Source organism: Caretta caretta, chromosome 13 (assembly GCF_965140235.1).
Source record: "Caretta caretta isolate rCarCar2 chromosome 13, rCarCar1.hap1, whole genome shotgun sequence".
Lineage (NCBI taxonomy): Eukaryota > Metazoa > Chordata > Testudines > Cheloniidae > Caretta > Caretta caretta.
In genome coordinates, this window is record NC_134218.1 from 20,688,846 (window position 1) to 20,711,914 (window position 23,069).

The 23,069-nt window shown below is 46.7% G+C and overlaps 2 protein-coding genes across 5 annotated transcripts in view; one reads left to right on the forward strand and one right to left on the reverse strand.

The window, feature by feature from the left end:
• Nucleotides 1–4,582, reverse strand: part of MATN4 (matrilin 4) — a 28,820-nt gene extending 24,238 nt beyond the window's left edge. Inside the window, exon 1 of the mRNA XM_048820418.2 lies at nt 4,239–4,582. The gene's annotated coding sequence lies outside the window, so the exon portion shown is untranslated. The remainder of the gene's footprint in view (nt 1–4,238) is intronic.
• RBPJL (recombination signal binding protein for immunoglobulin kappa J region like) overlaps nt 1–23,069 on the forward strand; it is a 39,625-nt gene that overhangs the window by 6,290 nt on the left and 10,266 nt on the right. Inside the window, exons 2-5 of one of the 4 annotated variants that reach the window (XM_075118797.1) lie at nt 4,207–4,321; nt 14,968–15,093; nt 17,671–17,741; nt 20,475–20,590. In XM_075118797.1, the coding sequence (XP_074974898.1) occupies nt 4,207–4,321; nt 14,968–15,093; nt 17,671–17,741; nt 20,475–20,590 (428 nt within the window). Of the gene's footprint in view, nt 1–4,206; nt 4,322–13,870; nt 14,417–14,967; nt 15,094–17,670; nt 17,742–20,474; nt 20,591–23,069 lie in introns of those variants that run through there. The other 3 variants (XM_075118796.1, XM_075118794.1, XM_075118795.1) reach the window with 3 other exon arrangements.

The window sequence follows — 23,069 nt, forward strand, 5'->3', positions numbered from 1 at the left end:
CTCCATCTTGCGAGAGGTATTATGAGGATAAAAGGATTCAAGATTATAAGGTGCTTGAATTTCTTGTGGAAAGAGTGGTCCATATATGTATCTACTTATAGGGGCATTTTAGCAATTTTCTCCCATCACACACACCTCTGCTTGACAGAAGAGGCTCACCAGACCCCAGGGAAATAGAAACCCAAGAACAGAAGCATGATTTTTGCCTGCTCCTACAATACTGCATTTAGAGATGGAATACAATATTTTGTCATTTTATTGTGAACTTATTAAAGTTAAAACTGAAACAAGATGCTCTACAATTTTATCCTGCCCCCCCCCGCAAAAAAAACAAACAAAAAAACCCATGTAGCCTGTGTAGTGTATTCTATGCACATTTCTATACCATTCCCTGTTTTAACCGGGCTATATTTAGAACCTTATCTTGCCAAGACTGGAAAGGGAAAAGAACGCTTCTAACCGCTAAAAATGTTACATAACACTGAAAGCTATGTTTGTGTTGCAAATATCTACAGAGGGCCAATTCTTCCAGCCCCAGCAGCAGGTAACAAAGAAGTGTGAACGCTGGGTTTCAGTAACTGACGTCTGAATGAAATCCTTATACCAGCTATGATTAAAATCTGGGCAAGTTCACATTAAGTGGATTGAACCCAGATGTTCCAGCTGCTACCATATGGGCCAGAGGTGGAGATAAAGTTATTACATTAGTTAATTATTACTGTCAACAAGTCAAATGGGCAGCTCAGCCCTGTACCATTCCCAGGTGATGCTTGTGTTTGACTTTTGATATAAAGGGGTTAGTCAGTTTCTCTGGAAACAGCAGATGTCCAACAAGTTTCCCTAAAAACACAACCGAATTATTTTCGTAAACATTTTTTCCCTCTTAATTACGCAGACTAGCATCTGGCCGTCATTCACTCACACACGCACTACATTGCACCTCGTCCTTCATATGTTTCAGCCCTGTTCATTCAAACATTTGTAAATTTCATTTTATGATTTTTTTCCAGGTTTTAACAAGGGAGACTCATTGTTCACAAATCTAACAAAGGGGCCCCTATTGGAAACTTTTAAAGGATTTAAGCAAAGACTTCCCTTGAAAACCTTCAACCCCTGCTGCAAACCTCCAGGGAAATAGCGCGATAGGAGCAATCACAGCACTAGCCCCATCTAGGACCACAAACTGCCTGCAAGTGCAGCCTAGTTAGCTCCAAAAGCATCTTTAAAGGCAACTCCCAAGATCCAGCCTGTCTAATCTGATTAAATGTTTTTTAATTCTTCCTTTTCATGGAATTTATGAAAGTGTTTGAATAACATTTCCAGCTGAATGCAGTAAGGGCCTGGCTGCTTAGACACAAAGTGTCATTTTACCAAGAATACCAAGATCTTCTGCATGCCTTCCAGATGCAGAAGATCCATTCACTTCACTGAGCCATGCTCTGAGAGAAGAATATCAGAGTTGAGAGTTACCACGTAGATCTGCGAGCAGGATTTTGCTCTGGGTTTTTGCACAAGTCAAAGGCAAATCTAATGGCATCCCAGAATAAACCACTCGGACCTGTTTCTGAAACTCAATTTGTAACGGTAGTTCTGAACTACATGTTCAGTGCCTATTATTAATTCTTCTTATTATTACAAAATATATCAAAGGCTCCTCTGTAAGGTGAGGAGAAGCTTTTGCAGGGAATTTTAGTGTAACAACTTTAGCCCACGTGCAGCTGGGGCTCAAATGAGGCAGAAGTCCCACTGGCTTCCTTAGTGCAAATAGGCCCTACATTCTCAATATTAAACTGATACATTTCCTGGCAGCTGTGGCCCAAGTAAACCTGTCTTAGTCCCAGGAGCTCTTCCCCCATGTCGCTTTATTTACAGTGTTCCTTTGCACGCTAGCCTCCTGATGAATCCCCAATGATTCTCTGCACCATCACAAATGCTGCCCTTGCTCCATCCTGCACAATGGGAAAAAGCAAATAACTTCATCTTCCACATCTGCTTAATTTGGCTTAGTTCAGATTATTGCATGTTAGTACAGATATTACAAAGGTATAACAGTCTAATTTTCCAAACGAGTTAGCTGCATAATTGCCTGTGTGAAATGTGCACACAACTGAATGCCTAATTTTCCTGCATAATTATCATGATTGCATGCTTATGCAAATATAAATAATTATCATCTGCCTATGCAATTATCCAGTTTGCATTATGACTGCAGTAACAGTGCAAACAAATTAAGAGCACAATTATGTGCATATCTTGTTAGACAATCCAGACATTCTAATGCTTGGTATGCTACATCAAGGCATGTATATCAGTTTGTATACCTCATTGTCAAATCAGATTCTGGATAGTATCTGCAGGAAACTTCCTAATACAGGCTGATGGTGAACATGTACAGTGTAAGATCAGTCACCCATACAACTGGGAACAGCTTACTGGAGCATAATCTCCAATATGAATATAAAAAGAGCTGAAAAGTTTTTCAGAGACAGAGTGGGCCCCCACATTATTCTTAAATTGCAACATACAGATTTTTGAGCATGCTCCGTTATTTCCAGCACCACATCCCCAGCGCAGAGCACTCCACACAGGAAGGAAAGAGGGGGCCCTGGACTGCTGCAGTTTAGATCTGAATCTGGGTGCAGAGCATAGGGTGGGGAGGCAGAGGAGAAAGTTGATTCTGGGCATGCCCAGGTCTCAGGGGAAACAGGAAAAATCTGTGCAGGTCATGTCCCATTGGACCCTTCCTTCCTTCTCTCTGGTTTTCCTTCACACTGTATTCCCACTGACTGGGTACTTCATTCTTTGGATCTTTGCATCATTTCTTTCTTCTCACTCAAGCAGTTTTTAATGCAGGAGAGATGCTGGGACTCTGCTCCTGAGCTCTGGGGCCAGGACTTGGTTCCTGGGAACTCACCTCTCACCCCTTCTCGGTGATGCCTCCAGACCTGTCCCTTGGGAGCTCCTGCTCCTTTTGACCATGGTGTTAGATCTCAGATCCCATGAGCTCCTGCTACCTCTGAACACCATGTCAGGTCTTTGCTCCTGGGAGCTCCAACTTCCTATAAGCCTCTGCTTGAGCTTGGCTCCCGTGGGCTCCTGCACCCTCCCAGTGGCATGCCAAGTCTCAGCCCCTGTGAGCTCCCACTCCCTCTGAGTACCATGCCATGTCTTGGCTCCCGAGGGCTTCTGCTCCTCCAAGCATCATTTTGGGGCTCAGCTCCCCTGAGAATTAACTTGGACTAACTCTTTATAAACTCCCCAGCTTTCCTGGGTGTCAGACTGAGCAGAAAGGTTGCAACGGCTAGGGTCTCTGATCAGGCAGACAGCAGCTCCTACATTTTGCAGGCACACGTGGGGGAGTGGAGAGGACGGAGCTAAAAGCAACTTTTCTTCCTAAGACATACACCTCTATTCCCTCCCCCATACCATTCCCCTGACACCATGAACACCATGTACAAGTGCCCACTATGCGGCTGGTGCCATACAAACAACTCATCATCACACCATCCTCTCTGTGTCCGGCCTGGTTCTTAGACCAGTCCATTACATCCAACACCTACCAACAGGGCAAAGACATGGACAGCTCGTGTACCCTGACAAGCAGGGAGGTGGGAAGTGGGGTAGTAGGGAACATGCTGGATTGAGAACCCTTGTGGTAGCACCTGCGAGTCCCAGACATGGACCAGGACCCCCTTTGTGCTAGGTGCTGTACAAACACAGAACGAAAAGACAGTTGCTGCCCCAAAGAACTTACAGTCTAGTTGTTCCCTTCTGGCTGGAGCAGGAGGCAGGGCCACTTGGAGTGGGCAGCTCCTAGGGGGCAAGGAGGGTTCCACACTGGAAGGGGCCAAAGGTGTGGGGAACTTTGGGCACAGGGAGCCGGTAGCAGGATTGATCCCCTCTGGCTGGCAAAGGCCACTGCGGGAGGGAGTCCCTAGGGAAGTCAAGATCATTCCCCTCTGGCTGGCAAGGGGCATTGGGGTGGGGAGCTCCTAGGGGATTCAGGATCATTCAAGGGGCCCTGGGTTGGAGAGCCGCAGGGGTTTTAGGATCATTTCCCTCTGGCTGGCGGGGGGGGGGGCACTGGGTGGGGAGCCCCCCCCCCTCCGCTGGGGCACAGAGCGAAAGCCACGGGGTGACCCGCCGCCCAGCCGGTTGGTTGCGGAGCTGTCACCCCTGCGCCCACCGCTGCGCATTGCCCTGCAGGTGCCCTGCTGCCCCCGGAGCCCCTCACTCACCTCGGCCGGCTGGAGAGCGCGGAGGGGCGGCTGCGGAGCCGAGCGGAAGGCGGGCGGAGGACACCCCCGTGCTGCTGGTACAGGTGGGTGCTGCGCCCGGGGACCCCGCTCCAGCCGCTGGCCTGTGCTGGACTGAGAGGGGCTGGGGCAGCGTCAGCCGCATTTAATCCGGCATCGCGGGCGCGGGGCCCGGGGGAAGGAGCCGACCCCTCCCCCTTCGACACTGCAGCAAGCGGGGCTGCTGCGGAGAGAGGGGCTGGCACAGGGCGGGGGGCCAGCCGGCCAGGTCACACCCACCCGGGCATCGGGCTGCTGGAGCCGGGGCTCATCAGCGGCTTTCCAGCGTGGCCGGGCGCCGTCGGAGACAGAGCGTGGCTAGAAATAGCTGCCCGGACCCAGCCGCGCACCTGCCCGCTCGCAGAGCTGGGGGTGAAGCCAGAGTCCACATGGACGTGACAGCGAAAAGGCTGGGAGCGGGAGAGTGAGCGTCAGAGGCTGGAGACAAGTACCAGGGGGTAGCCCTGTTAGTCTGTAGCCACAAAAACAACAAGGAGTCCGGCGGCACCTGAAAGACGGACAGAGGCTGGAGAGAAGAGGGAACTGCACTGGGTGCCCATCGGGCGCTCCTTGAAAACGCTCACCGCTGCTGCCTAAAGAAGCTGGGGTTTGTTTCCCCTTGTCTCGTACAAAACGCTACAGAGTGCAGCGTCTAACTGTGCCACACGCTGGGATTTGGAGCTAACACTCACTGAATACACACACACACACACACACACACAGAGGGAGCAGGTGCAGATCTAAACACAGAGACACCAGTACACATCTGCACATACCCACACATGTGGTGCACCTACTGTTATGTATTATTAGCCCATTGGTAGTTCAGATTTAGAATTATTTCTTGGTTTCAGAGCATTGGTTTATTTCTGTGGGAAATGTACAAAAGATTTCTTTGGATTTTAATTGTAGTGGTAATTTCAAAGATAAAATATACTGCATACAATTAACCATCCAGTAGTGTGACACACATTTATATTCTCTGTATTTGTAAATAGACACCAAGCCTCAGCTGGTAGAAATACCACAACCCTAATGTGCTGAGTTTTTTTGTGCCTGTTTAAATTCGCAGCATTCAGGTCCATATCAACAGGCATTGAGCCTGACCCCCACTCTCATTTACACCAATTATACAGTTGTGTTACTTCATTGACTTGAATGGCATTACTCCTCATCTACACTAGCATGGATGAGAGGAGAGTCAGGTCCAAATCTGGTCCACCTACTGTAAATGGCTATAACTCCATTGGTGTAAAGAGTTACTCCTGATTTACAGCAGCATAGCTATATTGAATGAATTTAGATTATCACAGAATCTGGCCCAGATTTGAGTCTAACTTCCTTCTTACTCATGCTGAGGTAAATCAGGAGTGACTCGACTGAAGTTAATGAAGTTACATGAGTATAAACAAGAGGGGACTCAAGCCCAGAGCATGTTGAAGTACACATGATTCCTACAAATCTAAACAGGAATAAACTTGGCACAAGTTAAAGTGTAAGGTTCTGAGAGTACTGTGTTGCCCAGTACATGAACTGGACTTTCATAGCTATAGAGTTTCACTACTTTATGTAGTGATGTGGTTAATTGTATGGAATTTCCTTGACAGGTAATAATCATATATCCATTTAATTTGTCTTGAGTTTTTCATGTCCGTGCATGTACAGAATAGGGTGTCAAGCAAAGGTGTGTGCTAGTGGAAATTTCAATCATAAAAAATGTCCATCGTATTCAAACTTTATATAATTGAAAAATTATTCATACCTCTTCTGTCTTTATCAGCACTCAGCTTAAACAGCCTGGGAGTGGTTTTGTTTTTCTTCCCTATTCCAGCATTGGCATGTGTTTGCAAAACCCTTTAACTGTGAAGGTCCCAGAGGAGAATGAGTGAGTGTGCCTGACCAGATATACAAATTGCATTGACTTGGCGGCTTGGGGATCCCAGTAGGCAATGTTTGCGGATTTGAGAGTGTTTTGGAGGTCATAGATTCATAGATTTTAAGGACAGAATTGACCATTACAATCATCTGGCCTGACCTTCTGCATAACACAGCACAGGTTAATTCACATACAATATTGGGACCTCTGGCTATGGAGAAATTAGGCATTGACCAGTTAGACAGATTGGGCCAAATTCTCCATTGCCCTGCACCTTATGCAATCATTTACAGCAGTGCAAAGGAGGAAGTAAACCATTACCATTCTGATTTAGCTGCCTTTTATACACATTTTGAACTGCTATAAATAACTGCCAGAGATGCAGGGCAGTGGAGAATCTGGCCTAATTCACTAGATCAGTTCCTCCCTCCACTGCTCAAGGAAACAGGTTAATATTGTATTACAGTAGATTTTCATGAGCCCCTCAGCACTGGGCAGGTGGTATATGACTTAAGTAACTGGCTACATTCTGCCTTGGGTAATTAACCCCCTGGCTGACCTAAGTTCCCTGGTGAATTTCAAGTGGCCACATTTTTTTCACTCCCTCTTCTCAACTGTTGTGTAATGTTGGTGCTGCTGTACCTGGGCAGTACATTCCTCAACCCCAAAAAAGGCTGTAATTTCATTTGTGGGTGAAGCAACCAAAATATATAATTTATAAATACACATGCTCACACAACTCATCAAGGTCTGCTTCTTCTGGATTAAAAGAGGTATTGAAAAGTTAGGGCTCCCAGTTACTGCAGGTTTCCCATCAACGTGATTTCTAATGACTTTTCCGTTCACACAAAATATAGCATTGATGCCATACAAAGGAGCAATGCAGTTGGCAGCTATCGCAAACACTCAGTAAAAGGCGTAACACGGACATGTAAAATGGGTTTCTTTTTACTGAGTCGTTCAGTTTCCGTAACTGTATGAAACTATAATAACTCATTGTAACAGTTACGCCCAGGCAAGCTGCAATGCAGCTGGATTCAGAAGGCAGAGAAGCAAAACCATCAATTCCTTCAACTGGGAGAAGGTGAAAATATAATCTAAGGACCCAGCCCTGCAAATCTTTCTCACGAGTAGATGTCCATGACTAAAGATTGAAGGATCAGGCCCTAAAATGTGTGGAACATACTTTGATCTTCATAGACTTCTACTTTAGTTACAGAGAGACCAGAATAGCTGGATCATTACCTTAGCAGAAATGAGTGAGTGTTAAATCTGTTAATGTACACAGACAGCACATATAAACATTACTGCTATGGTTACAGACAAAGAATAACAATTTCTAAGACCCAGAAAGTACAATTTGTGCCTGTAAAACTGCACCCATATTTTTCTGCACCTACCATCAATTGTGGGTACGAATAGGAGTTGTAGGACAGATACCTGATTTGCCCCCACAAGTGGAAGGCTAGGCTGGGGCACAGCTGAAACGCATTCCTGAGGGAATGCTTATTAAACAATAAATTGCAATTCTTGCTGAATCTCTAGGGGGCATGTGATTTAATGGCAGGGAAGGTTAGGCATCAGGAGTGATGTCTGAGCTGAATGTGTCCCTTTGTTTTGTTTAATTAAAACACAACAATCTTTATTTGCATAATATAAACCTAGGAGTCATGTCTGTGATAGCAGCTAGCACAAGAACCCGTTTGCATGTAAGAATAAAATGGAAGGTGAGCTTCAAGGCAGCATGTGCATGGCAAATGTATGGTATCACCTTATCTAGTGGGGAGAGGTGGGAGAAGGAAAGGAAGAAGGGCCCATTTGAATTGTGGAACCAATACAGAGTATTGATTGATATGATCTCATGGAGCAGATTGTTAGTTACCCAATAGTTTATTGCTACCTATAAACTTCAGTTCCTAGTAGGGTTGCCAACAGTCCCTTATTTTTTCATCTCTGTACAAGAAGATCAGGAGTTGCTGAGCGCTGCAAAAAGCAACAAGAAATGAATGTAGGTGAGTACTGTTCATTATTAATAATTAATAAATATCAGGAGGGGTAAGAAAGGGATACTAAGAAAACAGACCCTTATTTTTGAAATACAATGTTGACAACTCTAGTTCCTTGTCACAGCTCAAACCACATCTGATAATAAACTACAATTTAGCCCTCTCCAGAGTCATTTTGAAAGAGATGGTATCTATTTCAAGGGGCAAGCCATGCTAGCCCTAGTGCTGTACATCCTATATTTGGGAGCACGGGGGTTACAAATATCAGCCAACCAGAAAAAGGTCTTTGGGGGAGAAATCCTCCACGTTATTTTGCTTCCAAACAATACTTCACTCTGTGCAAAGACATTTGATTTCCAGCTAGAAAAGGGGGTTTTAGAAAGAGCTCCAAGAACCCATCCCTTGCAGCACTGTAAATGTGATGCTGTAATAACACAATACTGTAATCAAAGCATTTTAAGAAGTCCATATAATAAATGTCATACAGCGTGAATAATTCCCTATAACCCATAACAGTTAGTAGGTGCCAGAAAACTGCAGAGCAGGTCTGTTAAGCTCCTCTGGCAAAGGCCCTTTGACTTTCATGAGGTAAATTTAAACCAGATGATGAACTCTGGGTGGTCGCCACGGCATTCAGAATGGTGAACACTGTTTAAAAGTGCATCACTGAAACAATTTAGTTCCAATGTTTAGACAGCAATGGCTGCAGAGAAAAGACAGAGGGATAGCACCTCAGTTTCCCAAGTGATCATTGTCGCTGATTCTCAGACTCTGTTGTTAGATATCAGATCCGCACAGTTGGAGAAAGTCTGCTTGTCTCTATCTGGCATGTAACTGCTTTGCCAGTCCTATGCAGTAAATAACCACACATGGACAATTATCCCACTATGCACTTCAGTAAGCCCTGTGCAATCACCCACATACCCATGGTTCTGTTTGCAAATGTTAAATAACATCACATTCAATAGCCCTCTGAATGCATATTAATATCCCTATGCAAAAATATCCTCACATGAAAACCTGTGAAGCAGGAGTCATACAGTGACTATCAGCTCAATGTGTCTGACTGAAAACCTTGTGGTTAATTCCACCTAAACAGTACTCCCTGCTGCTGCCTCCTACTCATTTTGTAGCTGTTCCCTATTCTGTAATTGCCTTGGTTATTTTTATAGTTAGCAGTTGGCCTTGGTCACAGCCTTCCTTTCTGCCTCCACCTGCCATTGGCATTTCAGGGACTCTCCCAAAGTGGAATCCACCTCTACAAAGGGTTTACAGACCTCACCCCAATTCCCTTCCTCCCAACAAGCTCTGGCAATGATCCTGTTTCACAGTGCAAATCTGGAGCTATCTGATCCCTATGCTGGTGAATGGGAATTGTGTGCAAACAGAATCCTACAGCTCTGGAGAGGAGGGGATGACTGATGGGAGCTTTGCCTCTTCTGCTGCTTAAGTGTTTTGAGACAGAAGAGTAAAAAGGGCTAAACAGAAATCAGAGCAGCATGTTTTTCCCCACTGATTTATGCTGCACAAATCTAGCCTTTGTCTCTGAAGCAGCTCCTTCCTCTTAAATCAAGATAGCTCCAGAGAATAATACTCCCCTTTGTTGTTGTTTCTTCAGCATTTGCCTCCATGTCCAGACAATCCTTTTTGACCTTAATCAAGGAGGAATGTGTACCTCTGAAGTTGGTCTCTGATCAAAGCTTATTAGGCAGACACAGAACCACATAGATAGAAAACTTAAAGAGCTTCAGTGCTGGTGGTCCAACACTAGAGCCAGCTGAACCCCTCAGCAGAGTCCTTCATCTGGGGCTAGACTCTCTGTGAATGAACCATGCACATTGTCACAGCTGAGAGTTGAACTGGGACCCACAAGTGCACCCACAGTACTGAAGGTCAGGCTGAGACTCTGAAAAAAAATAAATAAATAAAAAATCAGAGCCTTTGGGCCTAATTCTCCTTGTTTTCATTTGCACCAGTGCAAAGTGAGTATACAATGCTATCAAATGGAAATAGCAACGATTTCATCCACTATTCACTCATTTGCACTGGCATAAATGAATATACAAGGTGCAGGGCAACGGAGAACCAGTCATGCTTGTAACCATAATTAGTTAACTGCTTCCTAGCCTGAGGTGGTGGAACTAAGAAGGATCAGGTGATAGCTTAGTGGACGCCTGGACCTTACAGAAGGTCAGTGAGAGATCAGTCTGAGAGTGGAATTGCAGGGAATGGTCAGACTCCTCTGGAAGGCCCTGAGCCAGGGTATTTAGGAGGCTGGGGACTCCAGGGGAACCAGCCTGGGGTCTAAGTGCTTTATCCCAGAGCCAGAAAGGTAGCCAAGAAAGGGGCGGGAACAGGGCGCAGAGGGTGGGCCGAAGAGAAGCCCATGAAGGGTAGAAGAACCTTTTTATTTCATGTTTGTGCCACCCTAGGATGGTATAAGTTTTGTTTGCGACTTAGCCAGAGAGGTAAGATGTGTCTCCAGTACAGTGTATGGAAAGCTGAGGAGACCCACCTTGAGGAAAGAAACGGAGTCAGGAAGTGCTGTCAGCACCATGTTTGGCCAGCAGGAGGCACTACAGGGTGGTCATGCCCTATGACAGTGGTTCTCAACCAGAGGTACACGTATCCCTGGGGGTACGCAGAAGTCTTCTGGGGGTACATCAACTCATCTCGATATTTGCCTAGTTTTACATAAAAAGCACTAGGGCAGTTAGTGCAAACTAAAATTTCCTACAGACAATGACTTGTTTGTACTGCTCTAGATATTAGACACTGAAATGTAAGTAAAATATTTGTATTCCAATTGATTTATTTTATCATTTATGAGTTATTTTATAATTATATAGGAGAAAGTCAGCAATTTGTCAGTAACCGTGTGCTGTGACACTTTTGTATTTTTATGTCTGATTTTGTAAGCAAGTAGTTTTTAAGTGAGGTGAAACTTGTGGGTATGCAAGACAAATCAGACTCCTGAAAGGGGTACAGTAGTCTGGAAAGATTGAGACCCACTGCCCAATGACACAGACCCTCAGCGTGCAGTACATTTCAAGATGTTTCCTAGCCAAAACTGGGTGCAGTTCTATCCCAAGGGGCAAAGAATGTTCTTCACCAGGGGCAGGCCTTTCTTTTGCAGGGTTAAATGAGGAAAATACTTGCAAAGGCAAATTGAAGCTCAAACTGCACATTGCAGTATGGTTTTTCAGCATTACATATGAGGCATATGATGACATGGACTGGATGCCAATGTTATGTCAATTTGCTAGCTCGCTTCCATATCAGTTAGCTTTGGCCAGGCCTGGGTATAAACCATTAAATAGATATAAAGGATTGAATTAAGTTACGTGCCAGGATTAAATAACTAATATTAATGTAATGGAGTGTGTTGATTGGTAGCCAGGGGCAAAGTTGTGGACAAAATTCTACAACTGGATCAGAAGCAAACATCTTTAAATGTTTTGAAGAACATCTGATGATTAGTACTGGCACGGGGCTCTGGCAAAGAAGCTAATTGGCGACCGGCAGTAAATAATGAAGTGAAGTTGTCTGCAGAGAACTGTCACTGACCACAAAATAAAGCACCCACTGCCTTTGCGCTAACAATTGCAGCCCATGTATCGGTCTCATCAGTAAAAACAACACCTCTGGTTGCCAGTGAAAATCAGTTACAGTTCATACTCAGCAGTTATGAATAGACTCAGCAGCCATAAACCCCTCACTTCTCAGATACAAAGCAGCAGCTAATGTTATCAGGTGACCCAAGGCCAGATCATCAGCTCTATAAATCAGCATCCCCATATTGACTTAAATGGAGCTCTGCCAATTTACACCAGCTGAGGATCTGAGTCACACATTGGAGAGCTCAGTGTCTGTGCAGAAGACACTGGAAACAAGGAGAGCAGGGGATCAAGAGCATCCATCTAAAAACCAGGGAAAACAGTGGTGGAAAAGATTGTGCAGTGAAAATGCAGCCAATGATTATGGGAGGACAGCTGCAGATAAAGAAGACTCTAGGTTGTTACGTTCTTTTGCTGGACACGTCTGCCATGTCAACGCCGTTGCCTGTTCTAGTCTCCAGGATACTCTGAAGACAGAGCCATCAGCAACATAGTACCAGACAATGAATCTTTGTACAAGGGGGCCCAAGCTTGAGGAGCCGTCGCATAGGATTGTTACTAGAAGCTGTTAAGGGCGCTGCCCTTTTCCAGCAGGTTTGCACTTTACTGAAAAGTGCAGCGTTGGCAGGTAAAATGTCTTAAAGGGTTTCTCAGGTTGTCACTGAGGTGAAGATTGTTTGCTGCTGTTTCTCTTTCATTTTTTATAAGAAGTCCAGGTGCCACATTATTCTGAGTCCATCAGGAGATCAGTTTAAGCTGGCCTGAAATCCTGGGACAGGATCAGATTTGTAGTTGCTCCCAAATCGTTCGTATTTTATGTTCTTTGCTCCTTGCAGTTTCTGGCTAGTGTGACGTGTATTTGAGAGCTGGGATGATTATTTTTTCAGTGAAAACTCAGTTGAGTCTATATTGCAGGATTTTCCCTGTGCCATAGTGGACGCAGCCCTGAAGTCTCCAATAGCCAGCTTGTCCTTTGAGCAAGTCACCAAGGGCTGCCCGTGACCTGGCATTGTCTCACCAGTGGTACAGCACTGTGTATATGGCTGCGATTTGGAGCTTCTAGCTTCCACTAATCCTTTTTACATCTAAGGTTCTTTTGTGTTTTTAAAGGCAAACATCCCCATTTTTCACAGCCATGCAGCTTGAAAGTTTGAGCAGTGAGAAGAAGCTCTTTGCACTAGGAAGCCACTGGGGAGATGTGTGTTTTTAATCACAGCTGATAGTTCTGAGCCTCCATCATGAGGCCACCATTCCTCTGAGGGAACTAACATCATGCATGACCCCAGCAGTGAAGGGGGGCCCCATGCCAGAGGCTGGAGACCAATTTCCATCCAGTTTTCATGTAGGTTTATCAATCATGAGCAAGCCAAAGATGTCCAGGTGGTGCCTGGTCCTGTGTGTATGAACACCCTGTGAGTGTGTGTGTGTGTGTCACTGGACATGGAGCCAAGAAACAAGTGAGCTCAGTTTAAGTGATGTCCTTGCCATATTTGGCTAGTGTGGCCCTAAGATGATGGGTACATTTTCACTGGCTTCACTGACTGCCCTGCACCAAAGAAGTGTCTTCCCTAAGTGTGGGAATGAGAAGAGGCCTGTCCAAACAGCTTCTACTTCCTCCCTCGCAGGTTTCCTTCCATTAAGGAAGTAGCTCCTAGGCCCAACTGAAGCGCAAGGCCCATGCCCCCACCTAACCCACACTTTCCTAGTTTTGTGGAACGTTTTGCAGGTGCTGTACTAGTGCTCTGCATGGAGTGAATTTCACTTCCTGCAAAGGTGAGGCAGCAGTACAGTGCATCTCCACCGTGCCCGTGAACTACTTAACTTTCCAGCTTCTCTATGCCTGACGTCCCTTTAAAACAAGCATCCTGTGGTCAGGTTCCAGCACAACACAGCGAAAGCCCTGTGTGATTTAGACTGGGCTTATCTGCCTACAGTCAGTGGAAACATAACCTACCATGTTAACAAAGTCTAAGGGCCAGATCCTCAGCATGGGTAATTCCACTGAAGTCAATGGAGCTATGCCAATTTCCACCAGCTGAGAATCTGGCCCTTGGTTTTTAGTTTGCAGTGAAGCAAAATGGGGACATTTCCACGGAACAATCACTGGCAGTAACCAAATAACAGCTCCCGATCCCAAGAATAGTAGCTCCCCAGCCATGTTCATTATTACCTTCCATAAACATTCATAATGTACTGAGGGGCGATATAAAAATAAATACACGTTAAACAGAACGCATGTAAAGATAGCACGTTAGATGGTGGAAAACTCCAGTGCGGTATAAATGAGACTGTAACTATTGTCAGTTACAAGGAGGAGGGGATCACTATAGATAACATTACCTGATTTCCCATTGCCCAGCACCATGTGCATTCATTTACACCAGTGCACAGAGAATGGAGACTGGGTGTAAAATGCCACCGCTCCAGTTCAGTAGCATGCAACTGCCCAAGATGCAGAGCATCTGAGAAGCTGGCCCCGGTGCCGTTAAGGGCCATGTGTATGAGACAAGAACATCATGAACAATCAGAATGTCACTATCTTTATAACATGGGACTGAGAGGAGGAGTGAAAGGATGCGCTTTCCCATTAGGAAGCAATGGGAATGTTTCCAAGCTGTTAAGGTAAGCTTTCCCTGTCTGTCTTTTACTGAAGGCTGGAGAAAGTAGCGGGTAAACTAACCAAACAATTTTAATGATAGCACTTGTCTTACAGCAGCTTTGAAACTTTCCCATTCCCAGTGCGTTCTAACGGGATTCCTCTTGTCCTAGTTCGCATCATTAAACTGGGCTCCTGCTGGGAAGTATTATTAAAACAGCAGCTCTTACAGAGAGAGGCACCAGACGCCTTGATTGCAGATAGTGATGCAGGGGAGGGGGGTGTCTCAAACCTGTGACTGTTCCTGGTGGTGTTTTATGCAATATCATACCGGCGCAGTAAGCAGAGTGGGGTTTGCAGCACCTGGCTATAAGTAGTTCTATTGTCAAGGTCCGGTGCAGGGGAATGGGGGACAGAAGGCTATCACCTCCAGGTAAGGTGCCTGTGCTGGCTGTCTCCATGTTAAATACTCCTCAGGGTGGCTCTGGGTCCGGGACGGTATCAAGCAGTAGGGGGATGGTAGGAAGCCAAGCGTTGTGTCCCCTTTGCTAGGGTACTACTCGGGACTCTCTTTTAGATCCAATCCAGATCAACTTGACCTTCTCCGGGACGGAGTGCGTAGATATCTGCAGCTCCCAGCTGACCAGACTGTGCTTATACTGCATGCAAAAGTCGCACAGAAATCATACGGCAGTGAAAAAAGGTAGGAGATTTGCCTGGCTTCTTATACAGCCCTGCCTTTAGATATCACCTTCCAAAAACCAGACTCTTACAACTCCCTTTAAAACTTCCTAGGGTTTCATTATCTAGTCTGATGAAGCAGGTGAGCTAACATAACCAATTATATTCACCTTTCAACCTTCACACAGCCTCAGAACAATACAGTCATTCATGATGATTATGATGGTAGCACCGAAGCGTCCCACTCAGGGCCCCCTGCACTAGGCAGTGCCCAGACAGATAACAAAAAGGCAGTCCCTGCCCCGAAACACTCTGTCCTGGATTAATGAAATGGTGGGAAGGGCTGAACACTGACCCCTGTGGGACACCACTGGCCATTTCACCTCCCTCACGCAGCTCGCTGGAGTGCCCTCAGCAATTAATCTTTGCTGCAGCCCATCCTCACTCTGTTTAACAGTCATTGTCTAGGTCCGTTAGATTCCTTCCTTCCTTTCCGCTTTGCCATTCTCTCCTTCCCTCTGCACTTCACTCTCATGCTTTTCTCTCCCCTCTAGTCATGTCATCTCTCTGTAGGAGGTTGAGAGAGACCCAATTGTACTGAGGGTGGGGTTTTGCTTTTTTCCCCTCCCTCTCCGGTCACTGGATCAACGGAAGATACTTTTCACAGAGGTGGGCCCTGGCTGTAGAGTTGAGAGCCAACCTTCCCCAGAGGGCGGCTGTGAGCTCCGAGTTTGATCCGCTGTAGAGATTGCAGCTAGCTGCAAAATGCAGATCCGGATCCAGCCTTTGCCAGAGTTTACGTGTGTTTGGATCTGGGATTTTGGTTCAGGCCCATTTCAAACAGCCCTGAGATTGTTATCCTCTTGGGGCGCTGAGCCAGCGAGTGGAGCTGCTGCGTCACTGGGGCTAACCAAAGACATAGCCCTGGCGCACCCTGGTTGAGGCGTGGTGCAAAGGATGCTGGGAAGCAGATTTTTGTGGGTTTGGCAAGGAAAACAGAAGCGAAATCTAAAAAGTGATTACGAGCTGGCACGAAGCTTCTAGGTTAAAGTTTAAATAAGCTAGTGCTATTTTTCCTGGATATGGGAATTCAGGGTCCTATACTGTAGCTAACTTGTTTAAATAAACACCTATCCAAGAAGATTAGGACCCAGAAATATGGAACCAGCCCAGACTTGTGTTTTCATTGCTAACGTTTTACACAGTATCAATATGGGATGAATCTGCACCATTCACATGAATGCAAAGACAGTGGAAACCCAAATAAAACACAGGAAAATGTGTTTCCAAAACTTTGGCTATAGATTTGTTTGCACTGGTCTCCGGAGCTGGCTGTGAATACAAACTGTGTTCTCAACCTGCTCAAACTTCCACATTCCAAGCTGAAAAATTCTCTATGACAAATTCTCTCTTGACTCAAGGAGCGAAGATCTGAAACCAGCTTTCCCTATGCGCCCTCTCAGCCATCTGCCCTTGGGTAGGGCTGGCATGTTCCAATAAGAGAGCACCTGATAGATGTGGCTGCACATGCGGGCATCTGGGGCAGGGGGATGGACATTGTGGCGAGAGGCAGTCTCGTCTCTCCGGTGCTGCGCAGGGTACTGGATGTGGTTGGTTTGTCATGCAAGGAGAAGCTAAAAGAACTGTCTCAGCATGACCTAACTCACGCTGACCCCTTGCTAATGGCACTCTACATGGTTGAACAGCTGCTGCCTTCACATCCTCCTCAGGTGCTTCAAGTTAGGGGCATGCTCTGGGTCTTCACACACCGAGACAGGTAAAACCGTTACAGCCTGATAGGTCTGCAGGTCACCAGAGTCTTATAGCCAGAAACAGGTTTAATTGTGCAACCGCATCCATCCTCTGCCTGAGGAACCCGGGGCGGGGCTCGCACGAGAACAGATGGGAAGATGTTCGCAACATGGCAGACTATTTAGGCCAAAGAGAGACAGGAATAACGAGTGCACTGAGCTCCCTCCCATCGTGGCCCCAATACCTGTCCAGGATGGTCTAGGTATACGTCATCCTGCCTCGGCGCCGGGAAATGGATACGTCACCTCTTGAGGCACCTTCCAGCCCTACGATTCTATGATTCGGTGCCTGCAAAGACCCACCATTGGTCATGCAGATGGCATGACTGCGCACTTTGCACATATCTATACGTGCAAATACAGTTGTGACGCAGGCATCCACATTTTTGTGGGTGCATCTCCTGTGAAAACACGCCCTGGGTGGCAAAACAACAGATGAGCTAACTGTTAAGATTTTTGCCCTAGCTGATGTAGCTCTTCCAATTTTTATAACTGTCTTACCAGTGTTTTCAATCTAAGCTGCTTGCCAGACTAATACCCTGCAGTACTGGGCTCCATCCAACGGTCACTACAGAGATAGCAATTCAGAGTACTTGATCTGTACCCTAGACCTGCTCCAGGTATATGCTGGCATTAGTGACCCCGAAGCAGGTCATGTCTAAGCATCTCTCACTTGGTTAAGCAATGAAGAAGACTCTGGATTCACAATCGTACAAAGAAACAACCCTTCTTGGTGAAGTTCCTTACGGTACTGTTCACTTAACAAAGATGCTATTTTGTTTTGTCAGGTTTTTCTGCCCCCCACCTTGTGTTTATCTGACTGGACCAGGATGGAAACTGAAGCAGGAACAGATGAAAGGTAAGAGCAGAAGAAAGCCACATATGCCTGAAGAAGTCCTGCCACTCATCCACTTCCGATAAGCAGAACTGAGCACAGTGGGAAAAGCTGTCTGCAAATATTCATTCAGACATGCAAGTGGTTTTCAGTTTGTGTGTATATTTGACCTGTTAGTGTTTGAGTTCTTGAGCTTTAACAGAGCGACTACCCATGACAAATGAATACGTAGTTCATGTACTCAAACAGATCACAAGGTTAAATTCATCAAATTATGTATTTGTTCAGCTCTATTAGCTCAAGTTCACAGGAAAGGGTGGAGTGGGGGTGATGAAAAGCAGCAAAGGAAGAGATGGAACTAGGCTTGAGCTGATGGGAAGAAGCAGTGCATGTTCCATCCGCAGGACTGATCCACTGGAGAGAATCTGAAAAGAGTCCATTAAAAATGCCAAAGATCAGAGGCACTTCCTCTAAGGAGCGTCTGAAGGCACCACATGTGATCTGCTGAGGAGAATGGGGACAAGACGTGAGGATCAGGACCTGAGGGGAAGGGGATTATGCAGGGAGGCAAAGGAGGTTGGGACCAGGAGATTGTCTAAAATTTTTCATGAAAATCTTTTATCCGTGAAAAATGGCTTTTCTATAAAATGGAATTTTTCATCAAAAATATTCAGGTTTTCAGCCAAAATAACAAAAGGTTGTTTTTTGTTTTTTTGTTTTTTTTAAAAAGGCAATGGGAGTGTCAACTGAGTAAGAACTTCTGTATTTGGGCCAAGGACTTTACCCTTCGTAAATGCTGGTGAATCAAGGCCTTTGCCAGGGAGTAGTTTCCTAGCTCTCTGTGTGGATGGAGTTATTGAGCCCTTGACTTGAGCCCTACACAAAACCTTCTAGTCAACCATCCCCTTAAACACCACAGCCAGTTCCTAGCTCTGGACCAGAACCTGAGAGGTTCTGAGCCCGTGTCGCTCCCACAGAAATCTAGAAGCGAGGTTCCCCCATTTGTCAGGACTGAGTTTGGCCTAAGGTATCCAACCAAAATGAAGGGTATATCTATACTGCAGGGGGAGGAGTGACTGCAGCTCATAGGCATACCTGGGCTAACTTTAATCTAGCTAGCAAGGCTAAAATAGCAGTGAAGTGAGGGTAACACAGAACCCAGCACGTGCTAGCAACGCGAGTACGTAGCCAGGGTTCCAGGGGGGCTTGTACAGTCCACACCAGGGATATGCTACATGAGCTGCCATCACACCTCCGACGGCAGGGTAGACACACCCTAAGAGCCACAGACCAGGGAATTAATCATTGTGAGGGATTCAAGGGGCCCGCCAGGCAGCCGAGAGCCTGAGAAAACACCACAATGCCTGCAGCAGTGCTCTAGGTCAGGCTGCCAGCTGCAGGAAATGTGTCCTGACCACAGAGAGGGTTTGACAGCCTCCAGATTCATTGACACAGCAGGGGCTCAGAGTGGTGGCCTGGCAAAACCTGGCTCTGCTGAAAGGGGTGCTGTGTGCAGGGTCATGTCGGGATGGCAGTGGGCACACTCATTTCAGATAGTGCAGGGGGCTTCATTGCTTCAGTCGTTAGTTATGATCACTGTGAAACAATGACTGCAAAAACAGTACCGACATAATTAGCATCTGAGTGGCGTGGGTGCCCGTAAGGGTAGGAAATGCTGCACTTGGTGGCCAGCGGAATGGGGTGAAAAGGTTCTCAGTGCTGGTAAAACATGCAGAAAATTTCACTTCCGTGGGTCCCCAGAAAAGGAAAATGTTTCCCGTTGCCCCCATGCAGCTCTGCCCCGTTATTTTCATTATTCACTCACTGAGTGCCCCAAAGCATGCAAGGTACCGTGCAGGTGAATAAATAAAGACACAGTGAAATCCTGGCCCCACTGAAGTCAAGGGGAGTTTTGCCATTGATTTCAGTGGAGTAAGGCTTTCACCCCAGGTCCTTGTCCCAAAGAGCTTACAACCTAAATGACAGACAAAGACCTACAAGTGGAAGCAGCAAACGCTGGATTGGGGATAGCAGTGGAGAGGACAAGGGTGACAAATGTCCTGTCCTGGGTATTTAAGGTCGTTACAATCGCAGCTTGATATAGCTCTCCATCTCTTGACACGTGCCCCCCTCCGTCCCCGCTGGGTGTTGTGTTTGTGCACAGGTGAAGACATCCTACATACTTAGCAGAACAAGGGGCTTCTGGAATGTGCTCTGGGGAGGGGAATGTGCAGCCCAGGTGGGGGAGGATACGGGAAGGTAAGATGTTGGAGGGGTGGAGAGACAGGGATGTGGGAGAAGGGAAGCAGGAAGATCAGAGCCAGGAGGAACAGAAGGGGGATGGAGACCAGGATTGGGGGCGGGGGGAGATGGTGAAGCAGGGCAGTCGGGATAAGTTGCCGAGCCTGTTGTCGAAGGTGTCTAGGGGTGCAGGGTAGGGAGGGTGAGATGCAGGAAAGCAGCATCTTATATCAGGGCGGCTGGAGACCAGAAGTGTCCAAGTGTCCCAAAGATGCTTCTGGGGAGGTTCCCCTGCTTATGCCCTCTCAGGGGGGTCAGTACCCCTCTTTCTCTCTTTAGCGAGGGCATGGGGGACAACAACAGCTCAGCCCTCCCACTTTCTCCATTGCCACCAGCAGTCTGAGCAGCAGCAGCAGCCCCAACCCTCTCGCTCCAGCTCCACGGTCCCAGCTCCATTGGTTTCACCCAGTGTCCAGGTTTCTGTGTCTGGGAAATGTTTCTCCTTCTCTTTTCCAGCGAGGGATTTGGGAGAGGCTGGTTTCAGGGTGTGCGGGTACATGGGCCTGGACAGCATGGGCAGCAGCCACATGGAGACCCAGAAACTCAACTTTGAGGAGCAGCCAGACTCCAAGGTAAGCTGAGTAAAGTGACTCCCCCGACACGCACTCACACAACACCTCTCTAGGCTCCCCCGCCCCCTAGTCACATGTGACCTGGCATCTCCCTGCAGCATTCTGAGTGCTCTTCACTCACGGCTTGCCAGGAAACCGATCTTTCTTTGTCACCATCTTTTCAACTTCCTGGCCCTTGTGGCTGGAGGATGGCCAGGGATTACGCAGTTTCCCCAGCCCATAGTATTCTCCTGACAAATGGCAATGCCACTCATCACAAAATGAGAGCGTGGTCTTTCTTTTACAGATAAACTGCTAACGAAAACACCAACCTGTCACAAACGTCATGGGCTGGAGCTATAACTTGGCATCTTCCTATAGGGAAAGAAATCTATCAAGTATTATCTTGGGGCTCTGAAGAATGTGGGGTCTGGGGTTGGCCAGAAATATAACAAAAAGGACCTTTGTGTTTGCAGTGCTTCCCTCACATCTACAGCTAGGCATATCAGTGCAGCTGAAGCGCCAAGGTGACTGGGAAACTGTAAACCTAGGGAGATTTCTTGTGTTATGTTGGGTAAATCACATGTGAACATTAATTTCCATTTGGAATTCTCTAGCCCCAGTGTAAATAAAGCCTCTGCCATTCCTCAGCTCTTCGCTCCACCTGAAATAACATCTCTAATCATTTCCCCCTTTAAATGAACCTATAGCTCCTCTGAATGGACCCCATTATGTCCTAGTGGGAGCTGCTTTATCCTGCAGTGCATTTTCTTGGGTGTAGAGAGCAAGGTGATGGTGGCTCTGGTGAAGGGGGTCTTGTCTTCTGGGCCCTTCATGTGGTGGTGCTTAAGAATCATCGTTAATACACACAGCACAGTGCAAGGTGGGCAGTTTCCTTTCTGAAAACCCAAAGCACTTAAGGAAGGACAGAGACGAACAGCCATCTGGCTCCTGCAGCCCCCTGCGGCTCTCCCATCCCCACACCAGCATGAAGGGCATCCTTTCAACTGAAGTCTTTGTTGTTATAAGGTGGACACTGAAACTAGTTAGAGGGAGAGCATTACTGAAGATACCCCTTCTACGAGGCCCAGGCATCGTAGTTTGGAGAGCTGTATGTTCAGCCACGTGACTAATAGGAGCCAGTTGGTAGCACCATGCTGTGCACTGATGGTGCCGGGATTCTGTTCTGCACATGTCATCATGCTCAGGTTGGGCAGGAATCCGGTGCAGGTTGAGTTGCTGGATTAAATGACTGTCTTACACCTTTGCCTAGTGTTGCAAGTGAAAGGGAGCCTTGTTGTTGCTCTCTCCCTCTCTGTATTGCTGTTTATCATAGAACTGTAGGACTGGAAGGGACCTCGAGAGATCATCTAGTCCAGTCCCCTGCACTCTTGGCAGGACTAAGTATTATCTAGACCATCCCTGACAGGTGTTTGTCTAACCTGCTCTTAAAAATCTTCAATGGTGGAGATTCCACAACCTCCCTAAGCAATTTATTCCAGTGCTTAACCACCCTGACAGTTAGGAAGTTTTTCCTAATGTCCAACCTAAACCACCCTTGCTGCAATTTAAGCCCATTGCTTCTTGTCCTATCCTCAGAGGTTAAGGAGAACAATTTTTCTCCCTCTTCCTTGTAACAACCTTTTATATACTTGAAAACTGTTCTCATATCCCCTCTCAGTATTCTCTTTTCCAGACTAAACAAACCCAATTTTTTCAATCTTCCCTCATAGGTCATGTTTTCTAGACCTTTAATCCTTTTTGTTGCTCTTCTCTGGACTTTTTCCAATTTGCCCACATCTTTCCTGACATGTGGCACCCAGAACTGGACACAATACTCCAGTTGAGGCCTAATCAGCTGTGACAGGGTCAGGCCAGATGTCTACAGGAGAGTAATAGAAGGCAGATATATTAGCCCCAGGCTAAGTAGGTCCCCTTTCTCTGAGTAAGGTAAAAGGGAAAGTTCCAGAACAATCAGGAACCTTCTGGAGACCATTAAGACAGGCTGATTAGAACACCTGCAGCCAATCAAGAAGCTGCTAGAATCAATTAAGGCAGGCTAATCAGGGCACCTGGGTTTTAAAAAGGAGCTCACTTCAGTTTGTGGTGTGTGTGTGAGGAGCTGGGAGCAAGAGGCACTAGGAGCTGAGAGTGAGAATGCGGACTGTGGGAGGACTGAGGTGTACAAGCATTATCAGACACCAAGAGGAAGGTCCGATGGTGAGGATAAAGAAGGTGTTGGGAGGAGGCCATGGGGAAGTAGCCGAGGGAGTTGTAGCTGTCGCAGAGCTGTTCCAGGAGGCACTCTAGACAGCTGCATTCCACAGGGCCCTGGGCTGGAACCCGGAGTAGAGGGCGGGACCGGATTCCCCCCAAACCTCCCAGCTCCTGGTCAGACACAGGAGTCGTCGACTTGGACTGTGGGTTCAGAAAAACGGCCAAGCTGAGGGCTGCCGTGAAGCTCCAAGGCGAGCAAATCCGCCAATAAGCGCAAGACTCA